Consider the following 19822-nt stretch of genomic DNA (forward strand, 5'->3'; position numbering starts at 1 on the left):
TATAAGGTGATTTTTACTCTGATGATCAGCTCACCTATAAAGCAGAGATGCTAGGGCTTCTAATGAAAACACCAGGTTCTAACTTGGATCACAACAGTTGTCAGCATCCTGTCTCTGCTTCAGTTACAGTCTATAATGTGCAGATAAAGCAGTGTTTGTGGAAGTAAGAGGAGGCCTCCTAATAAGGTAGGAACAAGCCTCTCTATATCGGCTCCTGTAGGAAAGGAGGAGGAGGGAAAGGGGGGTTAGGAGGCCTCTTTAGTGTGACAGGTAAAGAGAGGGAACAAACTACAGGTCTACACTCCCACTCTCTCCCACACACACACACACACACACACACACACACACACACACACACACACACACACACACACACACACACACACACACACACACACACACACACACACACACACACACACACACCACACCACTCTGTAGCTCCATAATGATCCCTTCAGTTCACACCTCCACCTCTGGAACCAGGGGCCCCATGGGAGTGGAGAGGAGAAGGAGGGGAGGAGGGGAGGTGAGGAGAGGGGGAGGGGAGGAGGGGAGGAGGAGGGAGGGGGAGGAGGAGGGGGAGGGAGGAGGGAGGAGGGAGGAGGGGGAGGAGGGGGAGGAGAAGGAGGAGGGAGGAGGGGGGAGAAGGAGGAGGGAGGAGGGGAAGGAGGAGGGAGGAGGGGGAGGAAGGGGAGGAGGGGAAGGGATGGGGCGTGGCAGCAGCCTCCTGAGGTAGCAGAGGAAGGAGGATATCTGCTCAGACAGAGATCGACCATAGTAGCTGAGTGGCTAATCATTACACTATAATAAACATATACAGAGGATTCATCTTTCAATGTGATATTGTCTTTGGGTTCTGCTTGTGTTTCCTCTGATATTAAGTTTCTATACAGTGACGTCACCTGTAGACGTATTCAAATATCTTTGTTGTTTTTCCTGGTAATCATTTGACTTATACTAACATTACTGAGGCTCTATCGGCAAAATGCCAACTCTGTGGGCTGGCTTGTAGCCAGACTATCCTCTCCTCTGTGTCTGTGGGCTGGCTCGTAGCCAAATGATCATCTGCTCTGTGTCTGTGGGGTGGCTCGTAGCCAGACTATCCTCTCCTCTGTGTCTGTGGGCTGGCTCGTAGCCAGACTATCCTCTGCTCTATGTCTGTGGGCTGGCTTGTAGCCAGACTATCCTCTGCTCTGTGGGCTGGCTCGTAGCCAGATGATCCTCTGCTCTGTGGGCTGGCTCGTAGCCAGACTATCCTCTGCTCTGTGTCTGTGGGCTGGCTCGTAGCCAGACTATCCTCTGCTCTGTGTCTGTGGGCTGGCTTGTAGCCAGACTATCCTCTGCTCTGTGTCTGTGGGCTGGCTCGTAGCCAGACTATCCTCTGCTCTGTGTCTGTGGGCTGGCTCGTAGCCAGACTATCCTCTGCTCTGTGTCTGTGGGCTGGCTCGTAGCCAGACTATCCTCGTAGCCAGATGATCCTCTGCTCTGTGTCTGTGGGCTGGCTCGTAGCCAGACTATCCTCTTCTCTGTGGGCTGGCTCGTAGCCAGATGATCCTCTGCTCTGTGTCTGTGGGCTGGCTCGTAGCCAGACTATCCTCTCCTCTGTGTCAGTGGGCTGGCTTGTAGCCAGACTATCCTCTGCTCTGTGTCTGTGGGCTGGCTTGTAGCCAGACTATCCTCTGCTCTGTGTCTGTGGGCTGGCTTGTAGCCAGACTATCCTCTGCTCTGTGGGCTGGCTCGTAGCCAGATGATCCTCTGCTCTGTGTCTGTGGGCTGGCTCATAGCCAGACTATCCTCTGCTCTGTGTCTGTGGGCTGGCTCGTAGCCAGATGATCCTCTCCTCTGTGTCTGTGGGCTGGCTCGTAGCCAGACTATCCTCTCCCTCTGTGTCTGTGGGCTGGCTCAGCCAGACTATCCTCTCCTCTGTGTCTGTGGGCTGGCTCGTAGCCAGACTATCCTCTCCTCTGTGTCAGTGGGCTGGCTCGTAACCAGACTATCCTCTGCTCTGTGTCTGTGGGCTGGCCCTATTTTCATCTGCACTAGAGCAAAACATTAAGGGATTGACGCTGGGCACGATGATGTAATGCAGATAGCCAGAGGGTCCGCTGTATCGATGCTGAGTTTTTGTGTGTGTGTGTGTGTATGTGCGCGTGTGTGTTTGTGTCTCTGTGTGTGTGTGTGTGTGTGTGTGTGTGTGTGTGTGTGTGTGTGTGTGTGTGTGTGTGTGTGTCTGTGTGTGTGTGTGTGTGTGTGTGTGTGTGTGTGTGTGTGTGTGTGTGTGTGTGTGTGTCTGTGTGTGTGTCTGTGTGTGTGTGTGTGTGTGTGTATGCGTGTTTGTACATAACACCATCAACAAACTACGACTATCATTTCTCAGTAGAAATCAATGAAATCCTGTCATGGTACATGTTGCAGATGACCCAGATGACCCACAACGACAGACACCATGGCAAAGATGATCCATCTCTAGGGAAGCACACAACATTCCAATACTATTAACACCCACACTGTCTGGTTCTGGTTCTGGTTCTGCCTATAGAAGTAGCCGAACCATCACCTAACTCAGATGAGCTTTAATAGTCTGTGTTAATAGATGAAGGAAATGAAGGACGGAGTCTGTGACCAAATGCAGCAGCACAACACGTGATTTAAAATGATGTGGTTTTGTGAAATATGACAAAGTTTTAGATCAATACATCATATTATCCAACGGGAAACCAGTAGAGTATCAGAAAACATTCCAATTGAACAACAACAACAAAGCAATATGTCTAAATAAGAGTACTGACCGACACAGACCGAAGCGAACCGTATTAATATCCATATGACCAGGAGAAGACCCGGCGCTCCAATCCGATCCATCATTCCAGCAGCCCAGCTCGTTCTTTTGTCATCTTGGGGGTAATTTCCGTAACATCTGTAGCAATAGCCTCCGAATATTTTCCGTGACCTTTGCAGATGTCATGAACTCAAGTCCCTCTGTAGAAAAATATATATAAACTAGACGTGGGTAAATTGTGTTTGTAGCGCAAAAGAAGAAGCTTCATACGCTACTCAGAGGCAGCCCACTAGACAATGTGATACAGTGAAAAGAGATGTGATCGTACATCTTCGGTCTCTGCTTCAATGGCTCGTTTGGTTTCCGCGTTGATTTAAATCCTAAAGGAAGGGAAAAGTCTCTGCGTTTGGGAGACAGAAGAGAAAGGCACGTCGGCAGTGCAGTTACGACACTGTCCCGTCCTTTATTTCGGGTTGGACTGTTCGGTGTTTATAGCTGTTATTTATTCTCCGTCCACAGCCGAGTATTTTCATCTCCCTTTAGGCACTATCCTGTGCATGAAAGTGGACAATGGTGCAGTGATCATTTACCGTGCAGTTACGCGTTGTCTGTCATATTTAAATTCAACCCAAATCCTAGTTTTTGCGGTCGCTGCAGTTTGGTATGCCGAGCAGATCCTTCTTCGAATTGAATAATGTTTTTTCCCCTATCCCGTGCAGGGAGGTCTTCATTGAATACGTCGTTATAATGTTGTCGTCAAATCCTGACCCCGAAAGGCCGGATGGTGGTATTGCATTCGCACCAGTGATTCTATGAAAATAAAAAATCAAATACATTTTTATTTGTCACATGCGCCAAATAAAACAGGTGTTGACCTTACAGTGTAATGCTTACTGACAAGCCCTTAACTAACAATGAGGTTGTTTTAAAAAAAATGACAGTTAAGAAAATATTTACTAAATAAACACAATAAAATAAGAATCAGGAGAATATACACAGGGGGTACAGGTACCGAGGTGGTACAGGTTTAGTCGAGGTAATTGAGGTAATATGTACATGTAGGCAAGGGGTAGAGACTAAGCATTATGTAACGGATGTGAAACGGTTAGCTAGTTAGCGGTGGTGCGCGCTAAATTGCGTTTCAATCGGTAACGATGCTTCGAGGGGGACTGTTGACGTGTAAAGAGCGTCCCTGGTTCGCGCCCACGTCGGGCGAGGGAACGGTCTAAAGTTATACTGTTACACATAGATAATAAACAGTGAATAGCAGCAGTGGGGGAAATAAATGCAAATAGTCCGGGTAGACATTTGATTAATTGTTCATCAGTCTTATGGCTTGGGGGTAGAAGCTGTTAAAGGAGCCTTTGGACCTAGACTTGCGCTCCGGTACCGTTTGCCATGCGGCAGCAGAGAAAACAATCTATGTCTTGGGTAGCTGGAGTCTTTGACAATGTTTTGGGCCTTCCTGTGACACATCCTATTATATAGGTCCTGAATGGCAGGAAGCTTGTCCCCAGTGATGTACTGGGCCGCTCCCACTACCCTCTGTAGCGCCTTACGGTCGGATGCCGAGCATTTGCCATACCAGGCGGTGATGTAATCGGTCAGGATGCTCTTGATGGTGCAGCTGTAGAACTTTTTGAGGATCTGGACACATTAACTTTTTGTTAGTGATGTGGACACCGACGCTCATCACTAAGCTAATGACCCTGGGACTAAACACCTCCCTCTGCAACTGGATCCTGGACTTCCTGACGGGCCGTCCCCCTGGTGGTGAGGGTAGGTAACAACACATCTGCACGCTGATCCTCAACACGGCAGGCCCCTCAGGGGTGCGTGCTCAGGGGTGCGTGCTCAGGGGGTGTGCCCCTGTATATAGCCTCACTTTTTATTTTACTATTGCTGTTGAATTATTTAACTTTTATTTTATATTTTTTACTTAAAACGTATATTTCTACATTGCTGGTTAAGGGCTTGTAAGTTAGTATTTCACTGTAAGGTCTACGACACCTGTTGTATTCGGCATTTTACTGTAAGGTCTACTACACCTGTTGTATTCGGGTGCATGTGACAAATAAACTTTGATTTGAATTTAATACTCATTTTTGGTATTCGCCATGTTTAACTTAAATTCGTTTGAATTAGTTACTAAAATGCTGGCCCCATGTAATCTTCTACAACATATCATTATGGTTGGATTGCCGGAAGGCAGGGACGTATATCCTCGTCATCACCGTTGTCAAAGCTTGGAGCTCCTCGAGAAGAGGTGGTGGGTCCTTAAATTTAACAGAAACAAAAAGGCACTGCTGAGATTCGAACTCAGGATCTCCTGTTTACTAGACAGGCGCTTTAACCAACTAAGCCACAGCGCCGCCGAGTCGTGAAGGAAATAAAAGGGTAAATGTCTTTACTGTTGGTCAAATGTGAAACGGGAAATAGGGACCGTGTTCTCCAAAGGTCTTTTTTTTCTCGCTTCATATCACAGTCAGGTTTTACCAGTTGAATATTGACACTAACATAATACTTTTTCGTATTACAACTTTTCTAAAATATTTTATTAAAATATTTAAATGAGGCGATACGTTAAATATGCAATATTTGCATATCGCGCAAATAAATGTGTCTGGAAACTGGATGAAGTCAGGCTAAACATGTTAGTTTCATTTTAAGACACTCCAGGACCGGACTTGTCCAGAGCAGATAGCGGATAAATGCTTAAAAATATATATATTTATGTCAGTAAAATACTAGTCATGTAACGTTAAATGCATTTTGGCGCATTTTTCCAACGAAAATGTTATTTAGAATTTAAAAATGAACAACCTATCAACAATTCCCTCTGGGAAAGTCTGGAGAATATATCTAAGTATAATCACACAACATGTGGTGAATGCAGATGGTTCTGGAGATGAGAAACAATAAGGGGGAGTCTGTGTTGGCTTGTGGGAAGATATAAGGGAGTCTGACTATCGGGAAATGAATGTTGAAGAAAAGTACACTGAATTTAGACTACCAAACGCCTATTTAGGCCCAATCACCATCTATTCAAAGTAAGTTACTATAGATAGTTCAGTTTGAAACATTCTCTATGAAATGGGCTTTTACATTATGTGTAATTAATTGTATGTAGTGAGCTATTAGTGTATTTCCATTTGGGAAAATAAAGAAAATTAACATTTTTATGTTTACCTTTAGAAAATACTAATATCAATTGACCAAAATACCAACAAATCCCAAAATAGGTAGATGCAAAAATGTAATTTAAGCAAGTGGTGCCTGGCCTTTTAAAAAGAGTCAGTAATGTTCACAAAAGGCTCCGCTGAGATTCGAAATCAGGATCTCCTGTTTACTAGACAGGCGCTTTAACCAACTAAGCCACGGCGCCAGTGAATGTTCACGTGAAAAAAGGCTTTATATTTCCATCATGTATATCTCAAACTTCGTAATTTACATTTCATACGGTGTTACTCAAGTGAGCTTCATTGCAGAACATAAATTAAGCGATTATTGATCCCATAGTTTACATTTCAAACATTTACAAGCTCGGACAATGGTGTTCGGTCATAAAGTCGTCGCCCCAGACTCAACCTGTGTGTCAAATCAACATGTACTTGTGTCATGCTTCGTAAACAAACAGGTGAGTAACAGTGAAATGCTTACGGCCTTTCCCAACAATGCAGAGGAAGAAATATAATAAAATAAAACGAATAAATCCACACTGATCTGGGGTGTCGTGCTGCCGCAGCGCGGCTCTTCTTCTTTCACTTTGACTCCAGAATACACGGAGCTGGTTAAACCATTTATAGGAAATTAATTATGATAAATTCTAAATAAATTATATTTAATTACCACTAAAAATCTCAAATATAATGCAATCTGCGAACGTTACCAAGGTTAAGTTATTGCCTAGGGTTCTACCAGTGATCTGCTGGGCCAGCCCCTATATTATATTAACAGCAGGGCTCTACCAGTGGATCTGCTGGGCAAGTCCCTATATTAACTATGATGAAAATTACAGGCCTCTCTCATCTTTTTAAGTGGGAGAACTTGCACAATTGATGGCTGACTAAATACTTTTTTGCCCCACAGTAAAACACACCACCCCCTGTTATGTTGAGTACCTACGGACATAAAACACACCACCACCTGTTATGTTGAGTACCTACAGACATAAAACACACCACCACCTGTTATGTTGAGTACCTACGGACATAAAACACCACCACCTGTTATGTTGAGTACCTACGGACATAAACACAACTGTTATGTTGAGTACCCATAAAACACACCTGTTATGTTGACTACCTACAGACATAAAACACAACTGTTATGTTGAGTACCTACGGACATAAACACACCTGTTATGTTAAGTACCTACAGACATAAACACACCACCACCTGTTATGTTGAGTACCTACGGACATAAACACACCACCACCTGTTATGTTGAGTACCTACTGACATAAAACTGACTGACATAAACTGACATAAAACACACCTGTTATGTTGAGTACCTACGGACATAAAACACACCTGTTATGTTGAATACCTACAGACATAAAACACACCACCCCCTGTTATGTTGAGTACCTACAGACATAAAACACACCACCACCTGTTATGTTGAGTACCTACGGACATAAACACAAGTGTTATGTTGAGTACCTACAGACATAAACACACCACCACCTGTTATGTTGAGTACCTACGGACATAAACACACCACCACCTGTTATGTTGAGTACCTACTGACATAAAACACACCACCACCTGTTATGTTGAGTACCTAAAACACACCTGTTATGTTGAATACATAAACACACCACCACCTGTTATGTTGAGTACCTACTGACATAAACACACCACCACCTGTTATGTACCTACGGACATAAACACAAGTTATGTTGAGTACCTACAGACATAAAACACCACCACCTGTTATGTTGAGTACCTACTGACATAAAACACACCACCACCTGTTATGTTGAGTACCTACGGACATAAAACACACCTGTTATGTTGAGTACCTACTGACATAAAACACACCACCACCTGTTATGTTGAGTACCTACGGACATAAAAAACACACCTGTTATGTTGAGTACCTACGGACATAAAAACACACCACCACCTGTTATGTTGAGTACCTACAGACATAAAACACACCACCTCCTGTTATGTTGAGTACCTACAGACATAAAACACACCACCTCCTGTTATGTTGAGTACCTACGGACATAAAACACACCTCCTGTTATGTTGAGTACCTACGGACATAAAACACACCTGTTATGTTGAGTACCTACAGACATAAAACACACCTGTTATGTTGAGTACCTACGGACATAAAACACACCTGTTATGTTGAGTACCTACGGACATAAAACACACCTGTTATGTTGAGTACCTACCGGACATAAAACACACCTGTTATGTTGAGTACCTACGGACATAAAACACACCTGTTATGTTGAGTACCTACGGAAATAAAACACACCTGTTATGTTGAGTACCTACGGACATAAAACACACCTGTTATGTTGAGTACCTACTGACATAAAACACACCACCACCTGTTATGTTGAGTACCTACTGACATAAAAAACACACCACCACCTGTTATGTTGAGTATCTACGGACATAAAAACACACCTCCTGTTATACGGACATAAAACACACCTCCTGTTATGTTGAGTACCTACTGACATAAAACCTTGGTAGAGCATGGGTGGAGTAGGCATTGTGGTGCTGTAAAACCTTGGTAGAGCATGGGTGGAGTAGGCATTTTGGTGCTGTAAAACCTTGGTAGAGCATGGGTGGAGTTGGCATTGTGGTGCTGTAAAATCTTGGTAGAGCATGGGTGGAGTAGGCATTTTGGTGCTGTAAAACCTTGGTAGAGCATGGGTGGAGTAGGCATTGTGGTGCTGTAAAACCTTGGTAGAGCATGGGTGGAGTAGGCATTGTGGTGCTGTAAAACCTTGGTAGAGCATGGGTGGAGTTGGCATTGTGGTGCTGTAAAACCTAGAGCATGGTAGAGCATGGGCTGTAAAAGTAGGCATGGGTTAGGTGGTGCTGTAAAACCTTGGTAGAGCATGGGTGCTGTAAAAGTAGGCATTTTGGTGCTGTAAAACCTTTGGTAGAGCATGGGTGGAGTTGGCATTGTGGTGCTGTAAAACCTTGGTAGAGCATGGGTGGAGTAGGCATTTTGGTAAAAAGAGCATGGGTGGAGTGAGGCCTATTGTGGTGCTGAAAACCTTGGTAGAGCATGGGTGGAGTTGGCATTGTGGTGCTGTAAAACCTTGGTAGAGCATGGGTGGAGTAGGCATTTTGGTAAAACTCATGTGAATTTCCTTTCTTTTTCGGCTTCAACCGATGTTTACTTCGGCTTCAAATCTTAAATTTTTTTTTGTTTTTAATAAACAGTATGGTCTGCAGCTTATCATGCATGAGATATTCTAACTCTGGCGAGAAAAACCTGGAGACTTCCTTAACACTAGAGATGGAGCACCAGCTGTTGTTAACATAAGAGACACCTTCCCCTTTAACCTTACCCAAAGCTGCCCTACGGTCTTCGCACAGAAAAACCAGCCAGATGTATATTATTCATGTCATAGTTCAGCCTCCGTGAAACAGGATATCCCAGTTCTTCAGGTCCCGTTGATAGGATAGTTTCCAGCAGAGCTCATCCAGTTTATTCTCCAGTGATTGTACGTTCACCAATAGAACTATATTTTTAATGCAACCCTTTATGTAACCTATGCAAACCTTTATGTAACCTATGCAAACCTTTATGTAACCTATGCAAACCTTTATGTAACCTATGCAAACCTTTATGTAACCTATGCAAACCTTTATGTAACCTATGCAAACCTTTATGTAACCTATGCAAACCTTTATGTAACCTATGCAAACCTTTATGCAAACGAGGCAAGTCCGTTAAGAACAAATTGTTATTTACAATGACGGCCTACTCCGGCAAAACCCTAACCCGGATGACGCTGGGCCAATTGTGCACCGCCCAATCACGGCCGGTTGTGATACAACCTGGAATCGAACCAGGGTCTGTAGTGATGCCTAAAGCACTGAGATGCAGTGCAATAGACCGCTGTGCAATAGACCGCTGTGATACAACCTGGAATCGAACCAGGGTCTGTAGTGATGCCTAAAGCACTGAGATGAAGTGCAATAGACCCGCAGTGCAATAGAGACCGCTGTGATACAGCCTGGAATCGAACTAGGGTCTGTAGTGACGCCTCTAGCACTGAGATGACCGAATACAGTGTAACTATTCCCTCCGCAAGGCAATCAAACAAGCTAAGCGTCAGTATAGAGACAAAGTAGAATCTCAATTCAACGGCTCAGACACAAGAGGTATGTGGCAGGGTCTACAGTCAATCACGGATTACAAAAAGTAAACCAGCCCCGTCACGGCCCAGGACGTCTTGCTCCCAGGCAGACTAAATAACTTTTTTGCCCGCTTTGAGGACAATACAGTGCCACTGACACGGCCCGCAACCAAAACATGCGGACTCTCCTTCACTGCAGCCGACGTGAGGAAAACATTTAAACGTGTTAACCCTCGCAAGGCTGCAGGCCCAGACGGCATCCCCAGCCGCGCCCTCAGAGCATGCGCAGACCAGCTGGCTGGTGTGTTTACGGACATATTCAATCAATCCCTATCCCAGTCTGCTGTTCCCCCATGCTTCAAGAGGGCCACCATTGTTCCTGTTCCCAAGAAAGCTAAGGTAACTGAGCTAAACGACTACCGCCCGTAGCACTCACATCCGTCATCATGAAGTGCTTTGAGAAACTAGTCAAGGACCATATCACCTCCACCCTACCTGACACCCTAGACCCACTCCAATTTGCTTACCGCCCAAATAGGTCCACATACGATGCAATCTCAACCACACTGCACACTGCCCTAACCCATCTGGACAAGAGGAATACCTATGTGAGAATGCTGTTCATCGACTACAGCTCAGCATTTAACACCATAGTTCCCTCCAAGCTCGTCATCAAGCTCGAGACCCTGGGTCTCGACCCCGCCCTGTGCAACTGGGTACTGGACTTCCTGTCGGGCCGCTCCCAGGTGGTGAGGGTAGGCAACAACATCTCCACCCCGCTGATCCTCAACACTGGGGCCCCACAAGGGTGCGTTCTGAGCCCTCTCCTGTACTCCCTGTTCACCCACGACTGCGTGGCCATGCACGCCTCCAACTCAATCATCAAGTTTGCGGACGACACAACAGTGGTAGGCTTGATTACCAACAACGGCGAGACGGCCTACAGGGAGGAGGTGAGGGCCCTCGGAGTGTGGTGTCAGGAAAATAACCTCACACTCAACGTCAACAAAACTAAGGAGATGATTGTGGACTTCAGGAAACAGCAGAGGAAAACCCCCTATCCACATCGATGGAACAGTAGTGGAGAGGGTAGTAAGTTTTAAGTTCCTCGGCATACACATCACAGACAAACTGAATTGGTCCACTCACACAGACAGCATCGTGAAGAAGGTGCAGCAGCGCCTCTTCAACCTCAGGAGGCTGAAGAAATTCGGCTTGTCACCAAAAGCACTCACAAACTTCTACAGATGCACAATCGAGAGCATCCTGGCGGGCTGTATCACCGCCTGGTACGGCAACTGCTCCGCCCACAACCGTAAGGCTCTCCAGAGGGTAGTGAGGTCTGCACAACGCATCACCGGGGGCAAACTACCTGCCCTCCAGGACACCTACACCACCCGATGTCACAGGAAGGCCATAAAGATCATCAAGGACAACAACCACCCGAGCCACTGCCTGTTCACCCCGCTGTCATCCAGAAGGCGAGGTCAGTACAGGTGCATCAAAGCTGGGACCGAGAGACTGAAAAACAGCTTCTATCTCAGGGCCATCAGACTGTTAAACAGCCACCACTAACATTGAGTGGCTGCTGCCAACACACTGACACTGACACTGACTCAACTCCAGCCACTTTAATAATGGGAATTGATGGGAAATGATGTAAATATATCACTAGCCACTTTAAACAATGCTACCTTATATAATGTTACTTACCCTACATTATTCATCTCATATGCATACGTATATACTGTACTCTATATCATCGACTGCATCCTTATGCAATACATGTATCACTAGCCACTTTAACTACGCCACTTGGTTTACATACTCATCTCATATGTATACAGTGCCTTGGGAAAGTATTCGGCCCCCTTGAACTTTGCGACCTTTTGCCACATTTCAGGCTTCAAACATAAAGATATAAAACTGTATTTTTTGTGAAGAATCAACAAGTGGGACACAATCATTAACTTAAGGGGCTGAATAATTTTGCACGCCCAATTTTTCAGTTTTTGATTTGTTAAAAAAGTTTGAAATATCCAATAAATGTCGTTCCACTTCATGATTGTGTCCCACAATTACTAGACAACAGAGGAGGTGGTTGAAGATGGGATCTGGTTTCTGTCTTCAATCGGCAGAACACTAGACAACAGAGGAGGTGGTTGAAGATGGGATCTGGTTTCTGTCTTCAATCGGCAGAACACTAGACAACAGAGGAGGAGGTTGAAGACGGGATCTGGTTTCTGTCTTCAATCGGCAGAACACACACTTGGTGACCAAGTCGGAGTTCTCCAGTCGAGAAATGGAGAAAGCCTTTCCACACTCCTCACACTGAAAGACAAGACTGGATTAGGTTCACCAAAACAGTGTCACCAAAATAATCTGTTTTATTCACAAAGCATCTCAGAGTAGGAGTGGTGGTCTAGGATCAGGTCTAGGATCAGGTCTCAGGGTAGGAGTGGTGATCTAGGATCAGGTCCAGGATCATGTCTCAGGGTAGGAGTGGTTGTCTAGGATCAGGTCTCAGGGTAGGAGTGGTGATCTAGGATCAGGTCTCAGGGTAGGAGTGGTGATCTAGGATCAGGCCTCAGGGTAGGAGTGGTGATCTAGGATCAGGTCTAGGATCAGGTCTCAGAGTAGGAGTGGTGATCTAGGATCAGGTCTCACTCTACATACAAGGTAGCAGTGTGTGGTACAATTACCAACCTGGAGGATATGATAGCCCATTCCCTGAGCCTTCCTGGTCTCAATAACGGCAGGTATCTCTTCAGAGTGTTCTATATTCCACAACCTGACAGTGGTGTCCTTCAAAAGACACAGAGCAATATTTATGATAATGCAAAATGCTATGGTAACAAAAGGGACATATTCTGTGACCTACAGGGATAGGACATGACATAGGACATGACATAGGACATGACATTGAGGTGTGTGTTTACTGTGACCTAAAGGGATAGGACATGACATTGAGGTGTGTGTTTACTGTGACCTACAGGGATAGGACATGACATTGAGGTGTGTGTTTACTGTGACCTACAGGGATAGGACATGACGTAGGACATGACATTGAGGTGTGTGTTTACTGTGACCTACAGGGATAGGGCATGACATTGAGGTGTGTGTTTACTGTGACCTACAGGAGGGATAGGACATAACATAGGACATGACATTGAGGTATATATACTGTGACCTACAGGGATAGGACATGAAATAGGACATGGCATTGAGGTGTGTGTTTACTGTGACCTACAGGGATATGACATGACATAGGACCTGACATTGAGGTGTGTGTTTACTGTGACCTACAGGGATAGGGCATGACATTGAGGTATATATATACTGTGACCTACAGGGATAGGACATGAAATAGGACATGACATTGAGGTGTGTGTTTACTGTGACCTACAGGGATATGACATGACGTAGGACATGACATTGAGGTATATATATACTGTGACCTACAGGGATAGGGCATAAAATAGGACATGACATTGAGGTATATATATATTGTGACCTACAGGGATAGGGCATGACATAGGACATGACATTGAGGTGTATATATACTGTGACCTAGAGGGATAGGACATGACATTGAGGTGTGTGTGTACTGTGACCTACAGGGATAGGACATGAAATAGGACATGACATTGAGGTATATATATACTGTGACCTACAGGGATAGGACATGAAATAGGACATGACATTGAGGTGTGTTTACTGTGACCTACAGGGATAGGGCATGACATAGGACATGACATTGAGGTGTATATATACTGTGACCTACAGGGATAGGACATGACGTAGGACATGACATTGAGGTGTGTGTTTACTGTGACCTACAGGGATAGGACATGACATAGGACATGTCATTGACGTGTGTGTTTACTGTGACCTACAGGGATAGGACATGATGTAGGACATGACATTGAGGTGTGTGTTTACTGTGACCTACAGGGATAGGGAATGACATTGAGGTGTGTGTTTACTGTGACCTACAGGGATAGGACATGACATAGGACATGACATTGTATATATTTACTGTGACCTGAGGATAGGGCATGATATTGAGGTATATATATACTGTGACCTACATGGATAGGACATGACATAGGACATGACATTGAGGTGTATATATACTGTGACCTACAGGATAGGACATGAAATAGGACATGACATTGAGGTGTGTGTTTACTGTGACCTACAGGGATATGACATGACGTAGGACATGACATTGAGGTATATATATACTGTGACCTACAGGGATAGGGCATAAAATAGGACATGACATTGAGGTATATATATACTGTGACCTACAGGGATAGGGCATGACATAGGACATGACATTGAGGTGTATATATACTGTGACCTAGAGGGATAGGACATGACATTGAGGTGTGTGTGTACTGTGACCTACAGGGATAGGACATGAAATAGGACATGACATTGAGGTATATATATACTGTGACCTACAGGGATAGGACATGAAATAGGACATGACATTGAGGGTGTGTTTACTGTGACCTACAGGGATAGGGCATGACATAGGACATGACATTGAGGTGTATATATACTGTGACCTACAGGGATAGGACATGACGTAGGACATGACATTGAGGTGTGTGTTTACTGTGACCTACAGGGATAGGACATGACATAGGACATGTCATTGACGTGTGTGTTTACTGTGACCTACAGGGATAGGACATGATGTAGGACATGACATTGAGGTGTGTGTTTACTGTGACCTACAGGGATAGGACATGACATAGGACATGACATTGAGGTATATATTTACTGTGACCTACAGGGATAGGGCATGATATTGAGGTATATATATACTGTGACCTACATGGATAGGACATGACATAGGACATGACATTGAGGTGTATATATACTGTGACCTACAGGGATAGGACATGAAATAGGACATGACATTGAGGTGTGTGTTTACTGTGACCTACAGGGATAGGACATGACATAGGACATGACATTGAGGTGTATATATACTGTGACCTAGAGGGATAGGACATGACGTTGAGGTGTGTGTGTACTGTGACCTACAGGGATAGGACATGAAATAGGACATGACATTGAGGTGTGTGTTTACTGTGACCTACAGGGATAGGACATGAAATGGGACATGACATTGAGGTGTGTGTTTACTGTGACCTACAGGGATAGGACATGAAATAGGACATGACATTGAGGTGTATATATACTGTGACCTACAGGGATAGGACATGAAATAGGACATGACATTGAGGTGTGTGTTTACTGTGACCTACAGGGATAGGACATGACATAGGACATGACATTGAGGTGTATATTTACTGTGACCTACAGGGATAGGGCATGACATTGAGGTGTATATTTACTGTGACCTACAGGGATAGGGCATGAAATAGGACATGACATTGAGGTGTGTGTTTACTGTGACCTACAGGGATAGGACATGACATAGGACATGACATTGAGGTGTATATATACTGTGACCTACAGGGATAGGACATGAAATAGGACATGACATTGAGGTGTGTGTTTACTGTGACCTACAGGGATAGGACATGACATAGGACATGACATTGAGGTGTGTGTTTACTGTGACCTACAGGGATAGGGGACATGACATTGAGTGTGTGTTTACTGTGACCTACAGGGATAGGGACATGAAATAGGACATGACATTGAGGTATATATATACTGTGACCTACAGGGATAGGGCATGAAATAGGACATGACATTGAGGTGTGTGTTTACTGTGACCTACAGGGATAGGACATGACATAGGACATGACATTGAGGTATATATATACTGTGACCTACAGGGATAGGACATGAAATAGGACATGACATTGAGGTGTGTGTTTACTGTGACCTACAGGGATAGGACATGACATAGGACATGACATTGAGGTGTATATTTACTGTGACCTAGGGAGGGATAGGACATGACATTGAGGTGTGTGTTTACTGTGACCTACAGGGATAGGACATGAAATAGGACATGATTGCCACATCTGTCACCCAACTGCATGACCTAGGGATAGGGCATGACATAGGACATACATTGAAACACATATATACTGTGACCTACAGGGACACACACATGACACAGGACATGACATTGAGGTGCATATATACTGTGACCACACAGGGATAGGACATGACGTAGGACACACACCTGTTTGTTTACCTGTGACCTACAGGAACAGGGCATGACATAGGACATGACATTGACACACACACACACACACACCACACACATACACACACACACACACACACAACACACACACACACCTGTTTTGAAACACACACACACACATGACATACACATGACACACACACACACACACACACCTTGGAACACACAGGCACACACACACCTGTTTGAAACACACACACATGCAAACACACTGTTTGAAACACACACACATCTGTTTCACACACACACACCTGTTTGAAAACACACACACACACACACACACACACACACACACACACACACACACACACACACACACACACACACCAAACACACACACACACACACACACCTGTTTGAAACACACACACACACAAACACACCTGTTTGAAACACACAACACACACACACACACACACCTGTTTGAAACACACACACACCTGTTTGAAACACACACACACACACACACACACACGCACACACACACACACACACACACACACACACACACACACACACCTGTTTGAAACACACACACACACACACATACACACACACACACCTGTTTGAAACACACAACACACACACACACACACACACACACACACACACACACACACACACCTGTTTGAAACACACACACCTGTTTGCCTTAAAATGTGTCTGAAGTAGGATAGAGCATGAAGCTACCTTCAACTCCAGGGTCTTGCAGAGGGTCTCCATGTTCCACACAGCCACTGTTCTGTCATACGCCCCCGACACAAGGACTGACCCTGGACAACAACAGAGAACTACAGTCAGTCAGTGGTATTAGAGGCAGAGGACTGACCCTGGACAACAACAGAGAACTGCAGTCAGTCAGTGGTATTAGAGGCAGAGGACTGACCCTGGACAACAACAGAGAACTACAGTCAGTCTGTCATACTCCCCCGACACAAGGACTGACCCTGGACAACAACAGAGAACTACAGTCAGTCTGTGGTATTAGAGGCAGAGGACTGACCCTGGACAACAACAGAGAACTGCAGTCAGTCTGTGGTATTAGAGGCAGAGGACTGACCCTGGACAACAACAGAGAACTGCAGTCAGTCTGTGGTATTAGAGGCAGAGGACTGACCCTGGACAACAACAGAGAACTGCAGTCAGTCTGGTATTAGAGGCAGAGGACTGACCCTGGACAACAACAGAGAACTGCAGTCAGTCTGTGGTATTAGAGGCAGAGGACTGACCCTGGACAACAACAGAGAACTGCAGTCAGTCTATCAGTAGTAGTATATAGTAGTCAGTAGTATTAGTATATAGTAGTCAGTAGTATTAGTATATAGTAGTCAGTAGTATTAGTATATAGTAGACAGTAGTATTAGTATATAGTAGTCAGTAGTATTAGTATATAGTAGTCAGTAGTATTAGTATATAGTAGTCAGTAGTATTAGTATATAGTAGTCAGTAGTATTAGTATATAGTAGTCAGTAGTATTAGTATATAGTAGTCAGTGGTATTAGTATATAGTAGTCAGTAGTATTAGTAGTATTAGTATATAGTAGTCAGTGGTATTAGAGGCAGAGGACTGACCCTGGACCTACCATCCACAGAGAAGACTGATATGTCTACCCTACCATCCACAGAAAAGACTGAAATGTCTACCCTACCGTCCACCTGATATGTCTATCCACAGAGAAGACTGATATGTCTACCCTACCATCCACAGAGAAGACTGATATGTCTACCCTACCGTCCACAGAGAAGACTGATATGTCTACCCTACCATCCACAGAGAAGACTGATGTCTACCCTACCGTCCACAGAAGACTGATATGTCTCCTACCGTCCACAGAGAAGACTGATATGTCTACCCTACCATCCACAGAGAAGACTGATATGTCTACCCTATCCACAGAGAAGACTGATATGTCTACCCTACCATCCACAGAGAAGACTGATATGTCTACCCTACCATCCACAGAGAAGACTGATGTCTACCCTACCATCCAGAGAAGACTGATATGTCTACCCTACCATCCACAGAGAAGAAGACTGATATGTCTACCCTACCATCCACAGAGAAGACTGATATGTCTACCCTACCATCCACAGAGAAGAAGACTGATATGTCTACCCTACCGTCCACAGAGAAGACTGATATGTCTACCCTACCATCCACAGAGAAGACTGATATGTCTACCCTACCATCCACAGAGAAGACTGATGTCTACCCTACCATCCACAGAGAAGAAGACTGATATGTCTACCCTACCATCCACAGAGAAGACTGATGTCTACCCTACCATCCACAGAGAAGGTGCAGGAGCTGACGGATCCGTCGTGTCCCTTGCTAAGGGTCAGGCCACCGTGGGAACGGAACGTTCCTGTCTGGACGCCCCACAGCTGCAGAGTCTTGTCCCATGATGCAGTGCACAAGTAGCGTCCGTTAGCAGTGAAACAGCAGTTCGAGATGACGTTGGTGTGGGTGCTGTGTTTGGGACAGGATAGAACAACAATGTGTATTGTCATAATGCATACTGGAAATATTGGGTTCCCCCAACAAGCTCTAGAGGCTTGGTTACGACAGCCTCAACGTGACCTTGACTAACACTAATTAGTTAGAAATGTGTGCAATAGCTAGTGGACGAGGTTCATTTGAAGCTAATGAAAAGTTCAAATGGTAGGCTAACAATAACAACAAGCATGACGTCTGAGAAGTTCTCTCTGACGTAATGCCAGGCTATAGTTTAGTTCACTGTACTGCATCAATCTCTCTGACGTAATGCCAGGCTATAGTTTAGTTCACTGTACTGCATCAATCTCTCTGACGTAATGCCAGGCTATAGTTTAGTTCACTGTACTGCATCAATCTCTCTGACATAATGCCAGGCTATAGTTTAGTTCACTGTACTGCATCAATCTCTCTGACGTAATGCCAGGCTATAGTTTAGTTCACTGTACTGCATCAATCTCTCTGACGTAATGCCAGGCTATAGTTTAGTTCACTGTAGGCGTAATGCCAGGCTATAGTTTAGTTCACTGTACTGCATCAATCTCTCTGACGTAATGCCAGGCTATAGTTTAGTTCACTGAACAGCATCAATCTCTCTGACGTAATGCCAGGCTATAGTTTATTTCACTGTACTGCATCAATCTCTCTGACATAATGCCAGGCTATATTTTAGTTCACTGTACTGCATCAATCTCTCTGACATAATGCCAGGCTATATTTTAGTTCACTGTACTACAGCGCATGTGTTATAATGAGAGTCCTGTGTTTAGTGCTATCACGAGGACACAGCGATATTTGATGCTGTATTTTAAGAGGACAGTTTGAAGGTTAAAACCCAGGCGTATCAGATGATTGTGTAAAACACAGGTGTCCTAGATCTGACATACAGTCTGTCTCTAGCTACTGGGTCTACATTTCATGATGCCAGGTTAGATTATAATTTAACTGCAGGGAGTGTGTTACAACAGTCTGTCTAGCTACTGGGTCTACATTTC

At 44.7% G+C, this 19822-nt stretch overlaps 1 protein-coding gene and 2 non-coding genes across 3 annotated transcripts; all 3 read right to left on the reverse strand.

The window, feature by feature from the left end:
• Window positions 1–5080: 5080 nt before the first annotated feature.
• trnat-agu lies at window positions 5081–5154 on the reverse strand. The gene has a single exon. It is a non-coding gene; the product is annotated as a tRNA-Thr (tRNA).
• Window positions 5155–6093: 939 nt separating this feature from the next.
• On the reverse strand, window positions 6094–6167 carry trnat-agu. The gene has a single exon. It is a non-coding gene; the product is annotated as a tRNA-Thr (tRNA).
• A 9981-nt stretch (window positions 6168–16148) lies between these two features.
• On the reverse strand, window positions 16149–18844 carry LOC121843438 (WD repeat-containing protein 88-like). Its single transcript, XM_042313030.1, has 4 exons — window positions 18619–18844; window positions 17024–17106; window positions 16322–16328; window positions 16149–16165 (listed from the first exon to the last, which is right to left on the reverse strand). The coding sequence occupies exons 1-4, from the start codon at window positions 18842–18844 to the stop codon at window positions 16149–16151; spliced, it is 333 nt and encodes a 110-aa protein (XP_042168964.1).
• Window positions 18845–19822: the final 978 nt, after the last annotated feature.

The sequence above is a fragment of the Oncorhynchus tshawytscha genome, unplaced genomic scaffold (assembly GCF_018296145.1).
Source record: "Oncorhynchus tshawytscha isolate Ot180627B unplaced genomic scaffold, Otsh_v2.0 Un_contig_13399_pilon_pilon, whole genome shotgun sequence".
Taxonomy (NCBI): Eukaryota; Metazoa; Chordata; class Actinopteri; order Salmoniformes; family Salmonidae; genus Oncorhynchus; species Oncorhynchus tshawytscha.

What these genes read in the sequence shown, in the direction of transcription:
- LOC121843438 (XM_042313030.1), bottom strand. Translation starts at nt 18,844, where the DNA reads ATGACAATACACATTGTTGTTCTATCCTGTCCCAAACACAGCACCCAC. An exon ending in CTGCACCTTCTCTGTGGATG is followed by an intron (nt 17,107 to 18,618) that starts GTAGGGTAGACA and finishes GTTGTTGTCCAG; the next exon opens with GGTCAGTCCTTGTGTCGGGG.